Consider the following 24,226-nt stretch of genomic DNA (forward strand, 5'->3'; position numbering starts at 1 on the left):
CTCGAGTTCCAGCTCTTCCAAAGACTAACAAACCACAGAACGCTCAATTCCAGCTCTTCCAAAGACTTAACAAATCACAAAACCTTCGAGTTCCAGCTCTTCCAAAAACTAACAATAGAACCCTCGAGTTCCAGCTCTTCCAAAAACTAACAATAGAACCCTCGAGTTCCAGCTCTTCCAAAAACTAACAATAGAACCCTCGAGTTCCAGCTCTTCCAAAAACTAACAATAGAACCCTCGAGTTCCAGCTCTTCCAAAAACTAACAATAGAACCCTCAATTCAACTAGAAAAAAAAACCTGCCCTTTATAGGGTCTGATGATGAATGCATTCAAAGATTACAACTTAGTCTTAGCGTGAGTAAAACTTACGATAATTTTGACACAACGAGATTTCTTTGCATGTAAAAAAAACAAACATGATATACGTAATTAGCAAAACTTCTGGTTATTTGAGCAATGAGTGGTCAATGGAACTTAAAAGATAATTGTATTAATGCTAAGAGCAGGCGAACAAATATAATAACCGATATAATAATGACTTAGCTGTGCGTAACATATATCATAAAACGACATACCGACCATCTGTAGGAGACGTCATGTGTTTAAATCAGTCAGACATAAGCAGTCCCTATAAGAGCAGTAAGTCAAGGTAAATACATGCTACTTTTAGCCAAAGGGAATTAAGTCTCACGTTCGGTCCAGTTTGCAACGCATTAGATCTACACGACAGCATACAAAAAGGGAAAGGTACCCTACTAAAGAGTAGGATGTAATTTTTAAAATTATCATTTTTAAAAAACTCAAAGTAATTTAAAAAATATATAAATCAGTTTTATTGTAAATTTTGTATAACATTATAACTATTAATCCAATTCAATAGCGACATATTAACATTAACTTAATATTTGAGGAGCTAAGGTGTGTAATCTGTATCTATAGTGCACACTGGAGATCTCTGTTCTCAAACGTGCCAAGCAATGGTGTTTTCAACAATCTCTATGTCATTACTGTAGGAGAGTTTTAAAATGAAGAAAAACGGCATATATATTTCAGTTGGTAATATCGTATCTCACCCTCCAAGCAGTGGCGATGATGGTCCGGTACTTTCATCCTTGACAGTGCTGTTGGTCTGAGACCATAAGGCCTACTTCATTGGTGCCTGCATCTCTTTGTTCAGTTTTATTTTTAGAAGGCTTTCAAAAACATCCAGGACTGGACACCAGAGAAAACAAAACGCCAAGAGTCGACCGAAAATGTGCTGACTCAGAGAGAAGAAGCAGTAGAGTAGAAACACTACACTCATGCCACAAACACAAGAGCCCGCGCAAAAAGGAAGACCAAAAGATGGTAACTTTGAAGCTATTAATCAAAAGGTGATGCCTAAAATCAAATTCTGAAATAAAAGCGCGACATAGAGAAACTTTTTCAAGAAAGTGTGACATTTGCCGTCCCGCACGGAAATTTTATGAAACGCGGTCAAACTATCCAAAGCGGGACTGTCCCGTCTAAGTCTGGACGTCTGGTCACCTTACATATACTGGTACTTTAAAAACGAATACATAGTTTACACATGAGTGTGCTGTTTTGGTAACCAAAGACATACACAAACCACCGAGAGGATTCGCTCATGAAACCAGAATGTCTAAATGGACATTAAGGATTCTGAGAATTCTTTCCACTAAAGAAAACTAGTGATCTTAAGTTTTAAGAACATTAATACAACACATTTCCTATATTCCCAATCCGTATGTCAAAAAGGTGCTATCAATTATAGGCAATCATTCTCCTTGCAAAGCTTTTATCAACTCAATTCTAGTCTGTCAGGTAAAAAGTTAGCACACGTTATTTCTCCCACACCCAATCTTTTCTGTATTCACTTATACAGCTAAATATGTAGGGTTTCGTCCATTTAAATGATTGTACACGTTATTTCTCCCACACTCTCTCAGATCAAGTGAAACTTTAAACATTTATTGTACCTAACAAAACATGAATCAATTTAAAAATTAACCAACATGAATTAGTCAATTAATTATTGAAAATTATTTTGTTTGATATTGAATAAGAGAAATAACTTTTACACTATTGAGTGATATAGTGAGGTGTTATTGCCCTTAAAGAAGCTTTGTTTTTTTTTTTTTAAAGGATTTTTCGCTTGTTTTGTTCATGACTTCCGGGGAAATCTCATTGTTAGATGTCTGTTTGATAGGAAATCTGATCAGATCAGTGTGCTGTCCAACGTTCACGGGAGGCGCGAATCAATCACCCACAAAGATCAAGTCACAAACCTACATATATTATTTCTAGACTGGGCGCGGGTTATGGAGTGTAAGGGTGCGTTTCCAAGGTAACGATGAAAAAAGGAAGCCTTCGTTGTTGGTCTTGTAGAATGGGTGCTAGTTGGACGACAGACGAACAGAGACTTGAAACAGTCAGGACGTTGTTTTTGTAGTGACAGTTTGCTTACAAGATCTTTCTAGATCTCATGTTGGATCTGTGTAGCCTAGAGTGGTCACTAAGTTTTTTTTAAAAAGAAGTTTGTTTTAAAGTTTATTGAAAGTTATTAAAAGCTCTAAATCTACAATTGAATACGCCTACATCGGTGAAGTTGTATTATTTTAGTAATCTGGTGCTACAATGAAACGACGGGCCTACCACCAATGCGCCATACAACAATGTCCTGAAACAGGGTGTTGGTTTGTAGAGTAGTTATAAGAAGTCATTTTGTTTTTCAAACCTATTTACTATATATTTCTAAGTTACCACTGATTCACTAACTGTTGGAGAAATCTCTTGGTTGTACGGAGTCACATGAAATTTCGTAGATTTGTATTTTATTTTCGATAGTTCTCCAAAAGGAAGAAACTCGTAAAAAGCATTTTAAAAATATCCCACAATTCCGTATTTCTAAAGCAATTCTTTTTCTTTTTCCCCAAGTCTCGACTTATTTGTAATATGCAATACGTCTTGGCCACTTCCCGGGTCTCAATTGAAAACAAAAAACTAATCATAATAGCCGAGCATAAATATGATAGTCTTTTTTTTTTTTTTAAAAGATCTATTGTCATTTCGCTACATTCAAAAGGGGTGAGATAAGCGATTACAATACATAAAACTATAATGGATATTTCTTTATATTTAGAGAACAAAATACCTAAATAAATTTAGAAAGAGGAACGGGAATGTGACAGTCGATGGGGGCCTTCGGAAAATATATGCAGAAATGTATGCGGTGTCTAATACCATACATTTCTTGCATTAAAATTAAAGATTTGAAAAAAGAAAGGGGGGGGGGGGAATCATGTAGCCAGCACAAGGACCAACTGCCTTTAATTTTCCAACCAAAGTCAGATACCCATTAGAGTTGGGTGGAATCAGGGGCTCCCTAAAAATTAATTCAAAATCCCAGTCTTCATTGAGATTCGAACCTATGACCCCAGGTTCGGAAGCCAACCGTTGATATTAGAAACTTAGTAAAAAGAAATCGTTGATGGTCACAGGAATGTCGTGAAGTGGTCACGTTAAGGAAAAACAACAACACGAACAAACGTTTTGGACAAAGCGAAACCCTTGATTACCAAGCCAAAGGTTTTCCTGCAGTGATGATAGACAGAAACCCTTGATTACCAAGCCAAAGGTTTTCCTGCAGTGATGATAGACAGAAACCCTTGATTACCAAGCCAAAGGTTGTCCTGCAGTGATGATAGACAGAAACCCTTGATTACCAAGCCAAAGGTTGTCCTGCAGTGATGATAGACAGAAACCCTTGATTACCAAGCCAAAGGTTGTCCTGCAGTGATGATAGACAGAAACCCTTGATTACCAAGCCAAAGGTTGTCCTGCAGTGATGATAGACAGAAACCCTTGATTACCAAGCCAAAGGTTGTCCTGCAGTGATGATAGACAGAAACCCTTGATTACCAAGCCAAAGGTTTTCCTGCAGTGATGATAGACAGAAACCCTTGATTACCAAGCCAAAGGTTGTCCTGCAGTGATGATAGACAGAAACCCTTGATTACCAAGCCAAAGGTTGTCCTGCAGTGATGATAGACAGAAACCCTTGATTACCAAGCCAAAGGTTGTCCTGCAGTGATGATAGACAGAAACCCTTGATTACCAAGCCAAAGGTTGTCCTGCAGTGATGATAGACAGAAACCCTTGATTACCAAGCCAAAGGTTGTCCTGCAGTGATGATAGACAGAAACCCTTGATTACCAAGCCAAAGGTTGTCCTGCAGTGATGATAGACAGAAACCCTTGATTACCAAGCCAAAGGTTTTCCTGCAGTGATGATAGACAGAAACCCTTGATTACCAAGCCAAAGGTTTTCCTGCAGTGATGATAGACAGAAACCCTTGATTACCAAGCCAAAGGTTTTCCTGCAGTGATGATAGACAGAAACCCTTGATTACCAAGCCAAAGGTTTTCCTGCAGTGATGATAGACAGAAACCCTTGATTACCAAGCCAAAGGTTTTCCTGCAGTGATGATAGACAGAAACCCTTGATTACCAAGCCAAAGGTTGTCCTGCAGTGATGATAGACAGAAACCCTTGATTACCAAGCCAAAGGTTGTCCTGCAGTGATGATAGACAGAAACCCTTGATTACCAAGCCAAAGGTTGTCCTGCAGTGATGATAGACAGAAACCCTTGATTACCAAGCCAAAGGTTGTCCTGCAGTGATGATAGACAGAAACCCTTGATTACCAAGCCAAAGGTTGTCCTGCAGTGATGATAGACAGAAACCCTTGATTACCAAGCCAAAGGTTTTCCTGCAGTGATGATAGACAGAAACCCTTGATTACCAAGCCAAAGGTTTTCCTGCAGTGATGATAGACAGAAACCCTTGATTACCAAGCCAAAGGTTTTCCTGCAGTGATGATAGACAGAAACCCTTGATTACCAAGCCAAAGGTTTTCCTGCAGTGATGATAGACAGAAACCCTTGATTACCAAGCCAAAGGTTTTCCTGCAGTGATGATAGACAAGATTTTTATAAATTTTTTTCCCTGTGGATTAGCAAATGTAGGATTTGCTTGTGTGTATGGATACTTGGGATCAGCCGGTGACAATACATTCTTGAATACGAATGCTTTGATAACAAATGAAATGATGGCGAAATGACAGACAAGAATGGATGGACACGTCGTATTATATTATGGAAAACAGAGAAGGATCGAACCTAAAAGTAAGGAGATACTAATTAGATCTAATTAAAACAAACTGAAATGTCAAACTACTTACTTCTCATGGCTACTTTACAATGTGTATGTTACACAACGTAAACACTCTATCTACACAGCCCATGGCGAAGACATTTGATGGAATAACCAAACAGTAAATCCCTCATCCTAAATTGAGTGATAATCAGGTATTGTTCATACTAGCAAAGCACATCCAAAATTAAAGCTCTTTAATACACTGTACAGCAAATGCAATTTGGTCACCCAATAAAGCCAATGAAAAGTAGAGACAGAGAGAGAAAAAAAACAACAACAGGAAAACGACATCACATTAAATGCCAGCAAGGAACAGGTATCATTGACCAATGTCAGATTAAGTGTGACCTGGACAACACCACATAATCACTGCCTTAATTAAAACGGTCTCACGTGTATAGACCAAACCAAACATTAAATCTATTCATGACCGTGAAGTTTTGAGAACAGAACCAATAGTCCATCACACTGATCGCACACAGGTCCATCTACTAGCCTTACATATATACAGTGAAGGTGAATTTTTCCCCACTCGAATAAAACATACAAACACACACACACACACACACACATAGCTCAGGAGTAGAATGTGTAAAAGGTCTAACTCAGTGGCTGCTGCACACATTGAATCTACAAGACGTAGTTCTAGCAGGTAGACAAGTTAGCTGGGTCTCTCTTGTTCACTCTCTCCTTCCCCCGGTGCTGTAGGAGTGCATATATATGCACTCATACAGCACAGGGGAAGGAGAGATAGAAAGAAAGAAAGAGAGAGTGAAATGAGGATAAACAGGATGGATAATGTTTTAAGAGATATAAGATACACTAAAAGATGCAATAATTAAACGAGGGCAAACTCGTAGAAAAGAAATAGCTAAGACCTATGAAGAAAAGGAATAATTGGATAAAAAATACGATTTCAATAAGCGAAAAGAGCAGTAAGGGGCATTAACCGATTTCCAGCTCTCAGTGTGTGTACTACGTGAGGAGCAGGGGAAGCTCACATACCTGGGAGAGACAAAAGGTAACAAGCCAAGGTATGAGTGCCACGGACTGACAGAAAGATGCCACAGACAAGAATGTAACTTGAGACATTATCTACCAATGGGTCAGAATAAACCGGGGGGTGAAATTTTCTCTCTCCCCATGGCTTCACACTCGCAAATGGATACACAGATCAGCGCCATTTTTTACATTTGTATTTTATCAATCCTTGTTGATACCAATCCCTTCAGAAACATCTTCCACTATCAACTCTTTGACTTGTCAATCAGTCTATAAATCAACACAGTGCTACCAACAGAAGTCAACAATGCTTGGCTTGGAAGCTAGTTTACATTCACACTGCGGTCTAATTCACTACCATCCGTCTTACCATCTACTTAGGCAAGAAGATCTAGAGATTTTAATTTCTGTCAGTCTATGGCACTCACTACTAGATGTATTGGTTCTCAATGATATGACAAGTCTAGTGAACAGTTAACAAATGACGAGATAGGACTACATTTATGAAGAGTAAACCGACATGTTTAGAATGTATAGTTTATTGTGGTCTGTCATCTCATTAAATCCATTTTTAGAGTTCAAATTATAAAAAGCTTTGGTTTCAGTTGCTTTTCGCTTTAATGAATGTTATATCATAACATTACATTTTTGTTTGTTTAGGGGGGGGGGGGGGAGGGGGAATAACAACAGCGAAAATTTTCGTTCATCATTACAACATCCACTATTCATTTCAAATGTTCCTTTCAAGCTCTGATGCCTTCCAAGAACCTCAGGTAATGGAATGCGATTCAAATCATTAACTGTTGAGGCAAGAGGTGCATTCACAGCTGCCATGACTATTTGCCAAGACTATAATAACCAATAATTTCACTCAGTAAATCCTAGATCTCTGCTGAATGAAGTCAAAGTGAGTTCACTGGGAACTACTCGATGCTAGTCTCAGTTTCATTCGTCTTTGTCCTGAGATAATCATGTCACATTGAAAATGTCCAGTTTGGAACAAAAGTTAAAATTTAATTCTAGAACACAAGATGTACATTAATTCTAGAACACAAGATGTACATTTATTCTAGAACACAAGGTGTACATTAATTCTAGAACACAAGGTGTACATTAATTCTAGAACACAAGGTGTACATTAATTCTAGAACACAAGATGTACATTAATTCTAGAACACAAGGTGTACATTAATTCTAGAACACAAGGTGTACATTAATTCTAGAACACAGGGTGTACATTAATTCTAGAACACAAGGTGTACATTAATTCTAGAACACAAGGTGTACATTAATTCTAGAACACAAGATGTACATTAATTCTAGAACACAAGGTGTACATTAATTCTAGAACACAAGGTGTACATTAATTCTAGAACACAAGGTGTACATTAATTCTAGAACACAGGGTGTACATTAATTCTAGAACACAAGGTGTACATTAATTCTAGAACACAAGATGTACATTAATTCTAGAACACGAGGTGTACATTAATTCTAGAACACAAGATGTACATTAATTCTAGAACACAAGATGTACATTAATTCTAGAACACGAGGTGTACATTAATTCTAGAACACAAGGTGTACATTAATTCTAGAACACAAGGTGTACATTAATTCTAGAACACAAGGTGTACATTAATTCTAGAACACAAGGTGTACATTAATTCTAGAACACAAGGTGTACATTAATTCTAGAACACAAGGTGTACATTAATTCTAGAACACAGGGTGTACATTAATTCTAGAACACAAGGTGTACATTAATTCTAGAACACAAGGTGTACATTAATTCTAGAACACAAGATGTACATTAATTCTAGAACACAAGGTGTACATTAATTCTAGAACACAAGGTGTACATTAATTCTAGAACACAAGGTGTACATTAATTCTAGAACACAGGGTGTACATTAATTCTAGAACACAAGGTGTACATTAATTCTAGAACACAAGATGTACATTAATTCTAGAACATGAGGTGTACATTAATTCTAGAACACAAGATGTACATTAATTCTAGAACACAAGATGTACATTAATTCTAGAACACGAGGTGTACATTAATTCTAGAACACAAGGTGTACATTAATTCTAGAACACAAGGTGTACATTAATTCTAGAACACAAGATGTACATTAATTCTAGAACACAAGATGTACATTAATTCTAGAACACGAGGTGTACATTAATTCTAGAACACAAGGTGTACATTAATTCTAGAACACAAGGTGTACATTAATTCTAGAACACAAGGTGTACATTAATTCTAGAACACAAGGTGTACATTAATTCTAGAACACAAGGTGTACATTAATTCTAGAACACAAGGTGTACATTAATTCTAGAACACAAGGTGTACATTAATTCTAGAACAAAAGATGTACATTAATTCTAGAACACGAGGTGTACATTAATTCTAGAACACAAGGTGTACATTAATTCTAGAACACAAGGTGTACATTAATTCTAGAACACAAGGTGTACATAAATTCTAGAACACAAGGTGTACATTAATTCTAGAACACAAGGTGTACATTAATTCTAGAACACAAGGTGTACATTAATTCTAGAACACAAGGTGTACATTAATTCTAGAACACGAGGTGTACATTAATTCTAGAACACAAGATGTACATTAATTCTAGAACACAAGGTGTACATTAATTCTAGAACACAAGGTGTACATTAATTCTAGAACACAAGGTGTACATTAATTCTAGAACACGAGGTGTACATTAATTCTAGAACACGAGGTGTACATTAATTCTAGAACACGAGGTGTACATTAATTCTAGAACACAAGGTGTACATTAATTCTAGAACACAAGGTGTACATTAATTCTAGAACACAAGGTGTACATTAATTCTAGAACACAAGGTGTACATTAATTCTAGAACACAAGGTGTACATTAATTCTAGAACACAAGGTGTACATTAATTCTAGAACACGAGGTGTACATTAATTCTAGAACACAAGGTGTACATTAATTCTAGAACACAAGGTGTACATTAATTCTAGAACACAAGGTGTACATTAATTCTAGAACACAAGGTGTACATTAATTCTAGAACACAAGGTGTACATTAATTCTAGAACACAAGGTGTACATTAATTCTAGAACACAAGATGTACATTAATTCTAGAACACGAGGTGTACATTAATTCTAGAACACAAGGTGTACATTAATTCTAGAACACAAGGTGTACATTAATTCTAGAACACAAGGTGTACATTAATTCTAGAACACAAGGTGTACATTAATTCTAGAACACAAGGTGTACATTAATTCTAGAACACGAGGTGTACATTAATTCTAGAACACAAGATGTACATTAATTCTAGAACACAAGGTGTACATTAATTCTAGAACACAAGGTGTACATTAATTCTAGAACACAAGGTGTACATTAATTCTAGAACACGAGGTGTACATTAATTCTAGAACACGAGGTGTACATTAATTCTAGAACACAAGGTGTACATTAATTCTAGAACACAAGGTGTACATTAATTCTAGAACACAAGGTGTACATTAATTCTAGAACACAAGGTGTACATTAATTCTAGAACACAAGGTGTACATTAATTCTAGAACACAAGGTGTACATTAATTCTAGAACACGAGGTGTACATTAATTCTAGAACACAAGGTGTACATTAATTCTAGAACACAAGGTGTACATTAATTCTAGAACACAAGGTGTACATTAATTCTAGAACACAAGGTGTACATTAATTCTAGAACACAAGGTGTACATTAATTCTAGAACACAAGGTGTACATTAATTCTAGAACACAAGGTGTAGATTAATTCTAGAACACAAGGTGTAGATTAATTCTAGAACACAAGATGTACATTAATTCTAGAACACAAGGTGTACATTAATTCTAGAACACAAGGTGTACATTAATTCTAGAACACAAGGTGTACATTAATTCTAGAACACAAGGTGTACATTAATTCTAGAACACGAGGTGTACATTAATTCTAGAACACGAGGTGTACATTAATTCTAGAACACAAGGTGTACATTAATTCTAGAACACAAGGTGTACATTAATTCTAGAACACAAGGTGTACATTAATTCTAGAACACAAGGTGTACATTAATTCTAGAACACAAGATGTACATTAATTCTAGAACACAAGGTGTACATTAATTCTAGAACACAAGGTGTACATTAATTCTAGAACACAAGGTGTACATTAATTCTAGAACACAAGGTGTACATTAATTCTAGAACACAAGGTGTACATTAATTCTAGAACACAAGGTGTACATTAATTCTAGAACACAAGGTGTACATTAATTCTAGAACACGAGGTGTACATTAATTCTAGAACACAAGGTGTACATTAATTCTAGAACACAAGGTGTACATTAATTCTAGAACACAAGATGTACATTAATTCTAGAACACAAGATGTACATTAATTCTAGAACACAAGGTGTACATTAATTCTAGAACACAAGGTGTACATTAATTCTAGAACACAAGGTGTACATTAATTCTAGAACACAAGGTGTACATTAATTCTAGAACACAAGATGTACATTAATTCTAGAACACAAGATGTACATTAATTCTAGAACACAAGGTGTACATTAATTCTAGAACACAAGGTGTACATTAATTCTAGAACACAAGGTGTACATTAATTCTAGAACACAAGGTGTACATTAATTCTAGAACACAAGGTGTACATCAGTTCTAGAAAGTGGTAAAAAAAAACAACAACAACAAGGCTTTGTGAAAGTCTTGCCATGTGTGGATTCACTTTGAGAAAATTAGACGTCAGAAGCATCTTAACATTTACTTTTAGATGCCAATCATACCAGGGACATTAACCACCGCCCACAACAAAGTGATCCCTACACACTAAAATATCTCTGCCATTGTATAGCCTACACAGCTGGTGGTGTGTATTATGGAGTCAATGAACTTTGAAATGTACGTGTGTGAGCCAAAGTGTGCAACAGAGTGTGTGAAGAAGGTGCTAAGAGCTCACCCCGACTGTACATTTATAACGAGTCTTTGCTGCTGTTACTGAGGTCTTGACAAATGATACATTAAAACAACCACTCACTACACATCAGCTAGTTCAACACATTGTGTAGAATGTTGCCGAGCAGACTATTAGTTACTCTACACAAGTGGGACATGACTCACATCACTAGCACAATGAAACTAAGATCTAGATTGTTTCAAACAGCGTTACACTTTTATTTCCGAGTAATACAAACCAGTCTACAACTAGTCTAGAAGTTGTAATTTCATTTAAAAAAAAAAAACTAAATTAAAACTGAATCTATTCCAATAAGAGCTGATAATACCAATAAGAGCTGATAATACAAGTGCCTGATCTATCTTACCCATTGAGCGAAATCCAGAGTTAATGGCCTACAGAATCCACGCTAAAATCCTTGCAGCGAAATGAAAGGATCACCACACATGGTCTATATTCTAGAGCCTTCACTTGTGAATAACATGTCCCATGACGAAATGATCCACACAAATAGGAGAGAAACTTCACTCGCCAGTTCAAAGTCCCATGACGAAATGGCTCACTGGCAAGTTGGGGCTAGCAGAATGTAGATCTAGATAGAGTCATTCTAGTTACGTATCTGGGATGGGTTCCAACTTTAACAGTTCCGACATGTGGGAACCTTGTAATGCCAACAGGATGCTACCAAATGAAAAGGGGGGATGGAGCACCTGTTGGTCTCAGCGCTTCTCAACTTATCTCACAAAACCCGCCACCCCTACACCCGCCACCCCATCTTAGTTCACGACTAAAGCGCTATAGTAACAAAGCTAATATTATTTTTGCCAAGTGTTTTAATGTCATTGCCGACATGTTTGTATCAGCTGACTGAGGGACACAAATCCAAAGTTGAGAAACGTGAGTGAGGGGAAAATGGCGCTAATGATCGTTGAGCACACTTCAAGAACATACATAGTGAGTCTGGGATCAGCTTCTGGCTCATGGCGATAGAGTAACAAATGGTGAATACAAATATAGGTCAATACATTTTAATACTATCAATTAATGTTTGGCAAATTTAATTAATAGCTTAGAGGAGAAAAAATAAGAAGAAGAAGAGAAATATAAAAGAGAATACTTTTTAAAAAAAAGCTTATACGAAGTGTAATTGTATCAATTAGTTTGGATCAGTCAGATAATTTAATTTCTAATAGATCTAGATCAACAACGATAAATCTGAACGATTTATAAACATTTGTACATTTAGTTTGGCGCTATTTCATGCTTTTAGCTTTCTCAGTATGACTTATCTGGACCAGTTGGGGTTGGGGGGGGGGGGAGAAAAAAAGATAACTGGGTGGATTTAAGATAAGATAAGTTTATTGATTCAATCAAATGGAAATTCAGTTTGACTACAATTGACAATATCAGCGTAACTAGTGAGTGTACAATAACAGTAGGCCTATAGATGAAAAATTCGAACAACATTCACATTCACAACCAGCCTTTATGAATTTGACTTCTATGTACTTCTCGATGAAGACAGCTGATCTTGTAACACTCTGATCGAAAGTGGGATAAAGGAGTTTTTAAATCTTTCTGTTTTAGTCCTAATGGAAAGGAGATCTTATGTAACAGTGGTTTAATGGGTGCAGGTTGTCCTTAAGAATCGAGAGTGTTTTGGAAAGGCATCTTTCCTGAAAAAGTTCTTCAAGAGATGGCTCTAGACTTAACAGAAGCTTGTTCAGCTGTCAAGGTAGGCGCGAGAAGCCCTGGTGATAGTCAAGGAATTACAATAGAAACTGATGCTGAAGTTGATGGACCTTTGCACGTTGAATGTTATCAACCTGCCCCACAGGCGAGTGCTCCAGACTCGGATGAAGGTGATGACGTGTTTGACAACTTGCCTTCAAGTGGACTTGCAGCTCATTCGCAAAGCATCCATCGAAGAATAATGCTGAATCAACATGTTAGATCAAGATTCTTGATGACTACAGCTATGAAATGCCATACCATCCTATGTGCTAAGAGGCTGCCATCAGCATTGATCGACAAGAAAGCAAGCCAACGACAACGACATCAACGCAACCAAAGAAATATCAAATGGAGGAGGAGGCGGAGAAAGCGACACATGCAGAGTGCAACGTGGATGGATCCAACAAGATCAAGATACAAACCCACCCCTTCTCCCACTGATAGACCCCCACCTGCATTTATGAAACTCCATAGCCCATGTTGTTAGAAAGATTCTGTCCGGAACCTTCAGACCAAAGCCTTACTATCAGTTGAAAGTGTGAAGCCACTAAAGAATAATTTAGGAACATTCCTCATGAGAATAGGTTGATGAAGTATAACAAAGGTTTTAGAAGAACGCTAATTAAGTCAGAAGCAAGAAGGACAGAAAAGAAGTAGTTTAAGAAGCCAGAACTGTGAAGTGAGTAACCATCTGAGATAGAACTGTACAAATAAAACTGTACGAGAAGATCAACCCAACAGGCATGGTACAAACCCAAAGTCAGTTGCTGCTGTAAGAAGAACATGTGAATATTGCTGTACTGTGATGAACCTGGTTATCTCTGAAGAAGCTCTGTAAAAAGATGCTAGAAAATGTAAAACTCAGCCAGTGAAGCACGAACTCGTTAGAATGCTGATGAATTTTCTCGACAAGAGTGCCCAATGTCGTCATCTGAAGGTCGATGTTTCCATGCCAAGATTGATGAAAACATTTGTGAGGACCTGCTGAAAAAAATGAGGATTTGGGTGCCATTCTTATATGGAAAGAAGATGAACAACGGCCAGATTGACAGAACATCTCTGAGAAGGGAGCAACCACCAAAGCTTACTTCTTGATCGTCGATCGATTTCATCAGTATCGTGGTGAAGTAGTATCTGTTCGGGACGAACAGATCTAAGAAGGGGGCAGTGTTACAAATGAACAGTGACAGTTAGCCTCGGCGAGATGACACTGCAGCAGGTGTTCTCTGGAATCGACATGTATAAATAAAGACAGGATGTGACGTTTCCTCACATGTTATTTCAGAGGATACTAGAAGTGTTTCTACAACTTTGGAGGAGCGATTAGATAGAGAGTTAATGTGAAAGTCAGTCGTGAGTGAGTCGTCGGTACTGTTGTCTACTGTGCGAGACAGTAGAAGAGAGATGTATACGACTCGATGCAAGTTAACTAGGGTAGAGTGGACTACTGTCGTTAAAGTCTATACAGCGAAATACAGTGGACTTGAGCCGTTACAGTCGATACAGTCGATGTAAGACGTGTGCGGCTCTGATTCGGTAGACTTGAATACGACTTGGTTCAGCTTAGGGAGACCTGGAGCGACACTGGGAAGTGTGTCGTTGGTCTGTTCTGTGGAATACGGCTCGATGCAAGTTGAGAAGAGATGAATTGCAACGAAGTATAGCTAAATGTAAACTGACAGATATTGTACAGTCTTCTACGCTACATGTTACAGTAACGAATTGTTAGAGTTAATAGTCATTAAAGTTATATGAAGCTGAAAGTTGAGTCGTCAAGTTCTTTGCAGTGTTTTTATTTGGGTGCCTACTAATACATTTAGCCAGAAGATTCAGAAATACGTAACAATATAGTCAATGAACTGCTCACTTGGTTTTATATTTTAGTACTAACCAACCAAAGGAAAAAAAAACAACAACCAAACTCAACTTGCGGAACGAATCTTAGATTATTGAATTTGTCATTTTGACCTCAAAAGACGATGATGTCATCATCACTACATCAGCCCAGTCCCCTCGTTTTGGAAGCATAATCTTTGTGATCATATTATATTGTGAGATAAATTCTAGTGTTGTTGTTTTTTACCTTTTGAGTACTTAAATCATGTATTTTATATTTTTAATGCCTTAGAGTAAAAATTGTCTAAAAACGAGGCCATATGCACAACCAATTTCTTGAAATAGCACACCCAGACAGTGACGCCATCTACAACAACAAAGCCACTACACAAACGTTTGCCACACACGTGGACAACAAACCAGAAGAAGTATGATGTAAGTCGCTAAGGTGTCATGCCGTCAGGTAGACGTGCAACTCAACTCAGAATGTAATCAGACAATCAGGATAGAGGAAAGACGTTTCAAACAAAATCTCCCCAATAACTATTTCAAAGCAAAGTTGTTCAAATTTTACTGGTTATTTTTTTTTGTTTTAACTTGTGACTTTTTTGTTTTCACAACAAACGTCCCCTTCCAACTTCAAGTGAACGAAACAAAAGGATGAGACTCTTATATTCAAGGTAGGATTCTCTAGTTAGGTTCTAAGAGAGTGTCCTAGATGAACATTAATTGTAACGTGTAAGTACGGTGTAAGTACTCAGCTGGTGACGTCTATAACAAAGAACACGTTGGAAAAACGAAGTTCACAACTATTGTGAGGATAGACTTCTGACATCCAATGACGTATAGGCTCACACTAGCATGGAATGCGAGTGACCGTAGAACTATAGGCTACACTCTATATTAGACCAGACGACATGAAGGATTGAACCTTCTGAATTTCATCTCATTATTATTTCAAATCTAGTGAATCGATTCAATCAAAAAATTTTTGAACGTAGTGATCCCAACAATTATAGCAAAGACAAACGGACACAAACACTCTTTTCTCCCCCTGGTAATCATATCATTAAATACAATTCAACTATCTGATATAAACTTTTCCATGTAAATTATGGGTGAGTCTGGTGTGAATGTATATTTTGGTTTTCTGTAGTTATAATGTTTTGTTTGGTGTAATGCACTAATTGTAAGACAAATTTCCTTATAGATAATAAAGATTATTATTATTATTATTTTATCCACAAAATCCCAATAGGAATGTTGACCAGAAAATTAAAAAACAGGTCTTCATTTTTAAGCATAATATTACTCCAAGCCTGTAAGTGACCCTTGTATTTATAGTTGTTAAAAAAAATACACAACTTTCTATCTACGTTGAAGAAAGTTTGAATGCCAACTTGTTGCACTGCTACTACTTCAAAGAGGATCTAGAAAGAAACTGCCTACCTGTGTTTGTACGAACTTACACCCCTCTCTCAGGCCCCCAGTCAGCATTTCCCAACAGTGGAACACAGGCCCTTAAAACTCAATGGTGGAACACAATCCCAGGCCCTTAAAACTCAATGGTGGAACACAATCCCAGGCCCTTAAAACTCAATGGTGGAACACAATCCCAGGCCCTTAAAACTCAATGGTGGAACACAATCCCAGGCCCTTAAAACTCAATGGTGGAACACAATCCCAGGCCCTTAAAACTCAATGGTGAAACACAATCCCAGACCCTTAAAACTCAATGGTGGAACACAATCCCAGGCCTCTAAAACTCAACGATGGAACATAAATACAGGCTCTCAAAAAAAAAAAAAAGACAAACTCTTAAGGTATACATAAACATGAGATAAAAAAAAAAAAAAAGATGCAGTTTATCAAAATTAGTGAACATTTTATTTTATTTAACTTTTTTTTTTTTTTGGGGGGGGGACTGCTTTTTTTTCAAACATGTGCGCTATTTTGAACTATCAAGCACTCAGGTGTGTCGAGCAACTGTTGTAAATGGTGTTGGGTGAGTAACTTGCCCTTTCGTTTGTCCTCACTCATTACAACTACACTCACAAAGTCACATCTACAACTTACACATGCATAGGTCTAGCATTGACAGCAGGCAGTGCAACGTTAGAACAACTGAATGGCTGGAGGGAAGGTCTCTATTTTTGTGTCAATGATCTATCAGGGACATCCAACTGGACAAGACCTGGATGTCTGCCAACTCCAACAAGATCAAGGTACCTTACAAGACGTTCACCAAGTTAAAACCCAACTTTCTGTCAGTCTGAGCTATAGACTACTGGAAATCCGAGATTTCTCTTTGTAATAAGCAAGGCCAAAGCATAAAGATGCGGGAAAACCCTATGGAATGTTTAGGACAAGAATCTCACATGAAGCCCACCATTATATCAGTTTCCTAATAGTAACAGTTAGTGAGTCAAGATGAAGGAGGTGGTGATAAGAGTGACATCATTCATTTTGTTTCAATATGAAACATTCTCTTCCATCACCTTAACATCAAGTTCAACAACACATCTCTGTCTGTTAAATAGCAAATGAATCTGTGTCTGATAAATAACAACACATCAAACTCAACAACACATCTCTGTCTGTTAAATAACAACACATCAAGCTTAACAACACATCTGTGTCTGTTAAATAACACATTAAGCTCAACAATACAATCTTGTCTGTTAAATAACAACACATCAAGTTCAACAACACATCTGTGTCTGTTAAATAACAACACATCAAGTTCAACAACACATCTGTGTCTGTTAAATAACAACACCTCAAGCTCAACAACACATGTGTCTGTTAAATAACAACACATCAAGCTCAACAACACATGTGTCTGTTAAATAACAACACATCAAGCTCAACAACACATGTGTCTGTTAAATAACAACACATCAAGCTCAACAACACATCTGTGTCTGTTAAATAACAACACATCAAGCTCAACAACACATCTGTGTCTGTTAAATAACAACACATCAAGCTCAACAACACATGTGTCTGTTAAATAACAACACATCAAGCTCAACAACACATCTGTGTCTGTTAAATAACAGTTTTCCAACAACTCGACAATAATAAAGTGACAAGGTTTGAAGGTCACATCTGTATCCTGATAGTTGCTCAGTTTAACTCATTGATAATACCCATTAGAGCTTTTGTTGTATATATATATATGGTTGTGAACTGCCAAGACCTAGGTCGTAAATCCATATAGATCTATATTATTTAGAATATTTGGATGCTATTAAGCTAACAGCTAAGGTTTAGTAATTCAGTTCAGTTCATGCATTTCAAAATAAAGATCAGTAGAGGGAAGCAACTCAAGTAATGTAATGTATATTGAACCAAAAAGATTTATCTAAACAAACCAAGAGTTCAAGTCTAATTATTTTTTAATGAAATCTGGGAAAAGGGACTAATAATTGAATTTTAATTTTTATTCGTTTTTTTTAATCACAAATAATAAAAAGTTTGTACATATATTCTAATATGAAAAGGATTAAACAGTTTTTACCAGTAGCAAATAATTATAAATCATCAACTTCTTACATCTCTATCAGAGGATTCCTACCTTACCTGTGAACTATAATGATGAATTATTTCAAAAGCCATAACAACCATTAAGCTATAGCCATATTACAGAAAGTAAATGTGTACAAACTTACCTGATGCTCTATTTCCTCGTAGCCTTCTTTGTGCCTCCACTGCTGCAGCACCACTGCTACCATTACAGACAGAGTCATCAAATGACACAATGTAAGCTGACGCCAGTTTTCCTGCTGGCCTAGCCTCGCTGATGTTCAAATCTGACTTTTCTTGTGGCTCAGGATTAAATAGTGAACCTACATGGGCCACTTGCCGCACTCTCTTCCTAGGCCAAGTATTGCGGCCCATCACTGGTATGTTATCAGAGTCATCAATATTGCTGGTTGAGATGGAGTCCTGCTCTTGGTTGGCAATCTGCTCCTGGTTGTTTTTGTTAGTCTGAGAAACAGGATTCTGATGGATATCTTCTTGTTCAATGGAATGATGGTTTTTAGGAGATCTTGGGACAGCAGTCTTGGATTTGCTAAGTTCTGGGACCTGCTGCTCATTTGTTCTAGAGTGATAATGCTGATGATGAGGTTGGTGTGGTGAGTGTCTTTGAATTTCATGGTCCACTGTTTCCTCCTTGTTACCCTTGGACTCAGTGTTTAGACTACAAGTATGCTCTATATTCTGTTCAGCTATACAGCCCTAAGAGTAGAAGAATATGCATACAATGTAAAATATAAAACACATAATTTTTTTAATTAAAAAAAAAAAATCTGTAAAATTATTATTTCAAGATATTTCAAGATACAAAATATTTATTATTAATAATAATAATATAAGTAAACAATAACCTTAACAAATATTGGTAATGAATTTCTGAAAGCTCTATTAGCCAATTCATTTCCTTTTTACAAAGTTTATATCAACTCTCTCTGTCTATTTGTGTAGTAAAAACTTAGAACAAATGTTTCTCCCATTTCCCATTCTCTGATCAAGCTGAAATTTTACGTAACTATTCATAGACAATGACAATACACATATCAATCTTAAAAGTAACCAATTAGTTAATCATTTAGAATTAATTAATCAATTTTATACAACAGAAAGGGAGCTAAACCCAGTAATTTTCATTAAATGGCAGTAATTAGCAGTTCTTTCCTCTTAGATATGCTATACTTATACAACGTATTCTTGTTTACAAAATAAGTTTGAAAAATTAGGATGCATCAAAATACAATCTTTTTAACTATCAAATATTATTTTTGTTATAGAAACCCGAAACAGAAAGAGAACAAATACAACAAATTCCTTCAGATGATCAAACACCAAATACAAAAAAAAAAATAATGAAGATATAAACATACCAATGTTGGGAACCATCCATACAATCCAATGTAATGCAGCTCCAAGAAAAATTATTTTAAAAATCAATGTTTTAAAATTCAAAAACAACAATTTGTTTACAAGAAAATTAATACCACTGAAACTTTCAGATCTTATCCTACAGAATGTTTAAAACCCATTGACACAATTGTCATCTTTTTTATCTTTTGCATTATGAACAAATCAATAAACAGTATTTTCGCACATATAACCTGCGCTGCGGGTTATACAAGTTTTTACAAATGAATGGTAGCTGAGCAGGGTACACAAATATACAGGATTTACAAAATGTATTTTACTCATAATCATAGCATAAAAGAATCTATGGACTTACTGGATAACTAGGTCAACGACTTTTTGTCGAAAAAACATTGTTAGAACAACTGGAGCGTGGTTGCATCTGATGAGCAACAACTTTATGTACCAGTAGTTAACACCAAGTCACACTTTGTGGGTTGTACAATTTTGTTTTTACTTATTTTGCAATTTGTGTGAGGTATAAGTGTGTGCAGGTTATATGCACATGCGAGGTATATAAGCAAAAATATGTTAAAACATCAAAGGTTTTGTTTCTTTTTTCATTTCACTTATGGCTTTCATAACTAAACCTGACATATTTAGAGTTCAATTAGTTGAAGAAACAACAGTTAATTAAATGTCCAACACTGCCAGACAATAAGTACTCACTTGACACTCAGCCATGGCATGAGCATGTACATGAACAGATGCAGGGTCTTGAGAGTGTCTGGTCACCCAGGATGGGACAAACTGAGGGTCTGGAAGCTGACCTCCTTGGTTAGTGATCTGACTGCCCTGCTCTATGTGGTACATCATGGTATGTGATAAGGTTAAGGTGAATGTTTTAAAGTCATATTCAATTATTTCATTGAAATAGAACAAAATATAAACAACAATTTTAATCATTTTGACCAGGTGATTGTGTCAATATAGCCTAAGACTGTGTTGTTTAGCAGTTCAGCATGACAACTAAGAAAAATAGAAAACAATGGCTGCAGAGTAATGTCTTGCCAAAGTTTAATACTCTATCAGCATCTGATACCACTTATTAAGTTGATACTTTAGCCCCCAGCTATTCAAAACTGGGATGATTCTAATTAATTTGGTTTTCTTGATTTCATAAGAAAATAAAAATACAAACTTTAAAACCAATCTAAATTCTACTGCTTCAACAATGATTTGGTCTCTTAATACAAGTTCTGGGTTAGTACTTCAGTACATAGTTGAGACAGTTATAGGGCTTCTTCCCAACATAAACAAAATGACAATGATTATGAAACAAAAATGTGACAAATGTTTGACAGCTGAAATGGGTGTGTCCAGTGCACATCTTAGTCACCCATGTACACATGTCATTGATTGGTAAAACTACATTGCATGACGCTAATATTTTTCAATCAATAGCTTGAGATGTTTAGTATAGCATGAACTAAATTTAGCTCCTGATGTTAAGTTTCTTATACAAAAACACTTATTTCAGAGAAAATGAAGTGACATGTTTTTCCATAGATTTTGAACCTATTGAGTTATATTGTGCCAAGGTAATAGATCTATTAATAAGAAAAGAATTTAAGATCTAAAGTGGAGTTAATTTGTTATCATTAAATCTGTTCTGATTTACTCATCCAGATCAGTAGAATAGACATGATTCATTAATTCTGATGGGTGTGCACACTGACGAATAATTCAATTTAAAACAAGGTTACAAAGACAGTTTGTGTGGAAACACAAACTCAAAATGAGCCCCCGAAGTGGTCCACCCAGGCAGATAAAAAGGAAGATTTCAATATTTTCAAAAAGAATATCAGAATGAAATTCTATTAAAGGCAAAAAATGCAGAAAGAGGGTTGACAGATCTTGTGTGGTGTAATATATAATGATTATCTAATTGATCTAATTGTTCTGTAAAGGGTTCATCTCTTATTCAAAGCCTCAAGAAAAAAAAAATTTTTTTAAATAAATAAAAAAATAATTTTTCCCTTCCTTTAGTTCTGTGTTCCACGGCTATTGGACGGCTCTGCAGTTCAAGCGATAATATGAAAAACTACTTATTAATTGTAGTTTTAAATTATGTTCCACTCATATGCATTCTAAATACATTTTTTCTCATTAAAAATAAAAGTAAACATCTTTTTGTAAATGTAATAGTCAGTATGACAAAAGTTACATAACTTAATTAGCAATACAAATGTAAAAATAAACTTTTTGACAAAAAATCTTAAACCATTTGCATAAATGTGTTAAAAATATGGTAAATATTCATCTCCCATACTAAAATGCTACAGTGCTACTACTTGCATAGTTGATTTAAAAAGAAAAGAGTAGCTATTGCATCAGAACTTTGAATGGTCTAAAATATCATGATGTCGGATTATCAATATCTTTTCCAGTTTACAAGATCTTAATGGGACGGACAGACAGACCACACGAAACTAATAGCGTCTATTCCCCTTTCGGAGGCCGCTAAAAAAACACTAGTTTAGCAACTAGCTATACTTGCAAACATTTTTCATTCTTCAAAATTTACACTTCTAGCTGAAACTTTGTTCAATTGAAGTCAGTTAATTGATAAATTAAAACTTGAATGTTTACAGTTACAAATTAATGTATATTTAATTTACTGAAAGCCAGCCCTTTAAAATTGATATTAATGAAACATTAATTTTCAGACTCGTAGACAAGCCTTATTTATGAAACATGAATAAGTCTTCCCCTAAATGAGGACCTGGTCATCATAGGCCCTCAAGATTTGTACCTATCGTTTACATTGCATAGTAATTTATTGTGAGGCATATAGTATACTGTATTGTATTCATGGGCGTAGCCAGTATTATTTTTCAGGGGGAGTGGTGGTTTGGGGGGATTTTTCTCCCCCCCCCCCCGGGCGCTTTATATATATATATATATATATATATATATATGTGTGTGTGTGTGTGTATATGTATATATATATATATATATATATATATATATATATATATATATATATATATATATATATATATATATATATATATATATATATATATATATATATATATATATATATATATATATATATATTCAATATTTATTACATTCTGACTCTTCATTCTTTCAGAAGACGTTTATTATACCCTACAATAGGTTCTTCCTGGAGTTAATGGAAAATTTGTAGACTTCCCGTGCTTGACAGCAATGGGGTTTGGGGGAGTGTGCGCTCTGGGCTATACCCCGACGCCAAGCACTATTTCCGGTATTGAAAGCCTAAAAAATGCATATTCTGAGGTATCTACAGTGTATTATTCTGTTATTAAAAAGTTTTATTTCAAAACCTGTGCTATTCTTACAAACTTAGATCCTCCTGCGTCGTTCAGGTCATTGGGCGGCAAGCTGTTTCCACAAAAATCTGTCACTGGCAATGTTTGAAGCCTCTTCCCACTTGCTCTGAGGACCTCTATGAAAGTGTGGTGTGAAGTTGGCCTCCATGTCATTGCAACTCTTATAATGCATAAATCATTTTGTCGAAATACATGTCCCGCAAACCTCATGCGACGCTCTTTCACAACCTTACCAAGGGGTAGACTCCCAGCTTGGCATAGCTTTTCCTTGATTGAGACCCGATCTCTATAACGGACTCCTAAAATTTGTCTTAGCCATCTTTGTTGAGCCACATTTAGTCTTTTTCAATTTCTGCAGATGACTATCCACTGCACTTTATTAATGGAGTCCAGCCACTGGTAGAAATTTTGTAACCTCTCTTGGCTTTACGTGACTGTAGTTTGCTTTAGATTTTATATTGAAAAGGGAAGTTTTATCATCAAAATCATCTGTTGTGGAGTTTTAAACTAATGAACCTGAGGAAGCCCCCTTGATGATCTTATCCATTTTTAAATTACCCTACAAGAATGAAGCCACAAAAAACTTTTAAGCAATTGGATGGTTGAATTTTCTCATATCTTTAAAATGACTGTGGAAAGGATATCATGTCCAAGTCTAATGGAGTCCATATGGTGTAGAGTCACATACTCCTGCTCTGCTATTCGAGAATTGTTCACATAAGTCTGTGGAAAAGAAAACTACATTTATATATAAGTAAAGAATTAAATAGTTATTGAGTTCATGAAAATACAAAAATCTATGGTGGAAAACATTGGCAGTTGGATGCCCCAACAGTTGTCCAATTTGCCTATGGTTTAAAACATCTCTGATCCTACCATACCCACAGACCAAACAACCAAAAGCAAAATTCAAAAGCTTCTCTTGGCTGACTGGACATATGGTATGCACTATGGACTGTTGTCTCAACAGTCCCAGGTTCAAACCCTGCCTGCATCTAAAACATGTAAAACTAAACAATCCTACTGCTCATGTAAGATGGTCACAGTACTAGTTGGTCACATATTGATGACATATTATAAACAGTTTGATAATCACTGCTTAGTAGGCATGAATTTTAGTCTTTTTCTCTGGGGATTGAGAATAATGATGTAAGGTTAG

The 24,226-nt window shown here is 36.0% G+C and overlaps 1 protein-coding gene across 8 annotated transcripts in view; it reads right to left on the bottom strand.

Moving 5' to 3' along the window:
* The window catches only part of LOC106065192 (centrosomal protein of 170 kDa-like), a 142,131-nt gene that overhangs the window by 40,666 nt on the left and 77,239 nt on the right, over nucleotides 1–24,226 (bottom strand). For 7 of the 8 annotated variants that reach the window (XM_056024423.1, XM_056024424.1, XM_056024419.1 and 4 more), the window contains 4 exons: nucleotides 23,709–23,790; nucleotides 20,416–20,565; nucleotides 19,711–19,751; nucleotides 18,478–19,048 (listed from right to left, as the gene is read on the bottom strand). In XM_056024423.1, the coding sequence (XP_055880398.1) occupies nucleotides 18,478–19,048; nucleotides 19,711–19,751; nucleotides 20,416–20,565; nucleotides 23,709–23,790 (844 nt within the window). The remainder of the gene's footprint in view (nucleotides 1–18,477; nucleotides 19,049–19,710; nucleotides 19,752–20,415; nucleotides 20,566–23,708; nucleotides 23,791–24,226) is intronic. The other variant, XM_056024422.1, reaches the window with a different exon arrangement.

This window comes from Biomphalaria glabrata, chromosome 3 (genome assembly GCF_947242115.1).
Source record: "Biomphalaria glabrata chromosome 3, xgBioGlab47.1, whole genome shotgun sequence".
NCBI lineage: Eukaryota > Metazoa > Mollusca > Gastropoda > Planorbidae > Biomphalaria > Biomphalaria glabrata.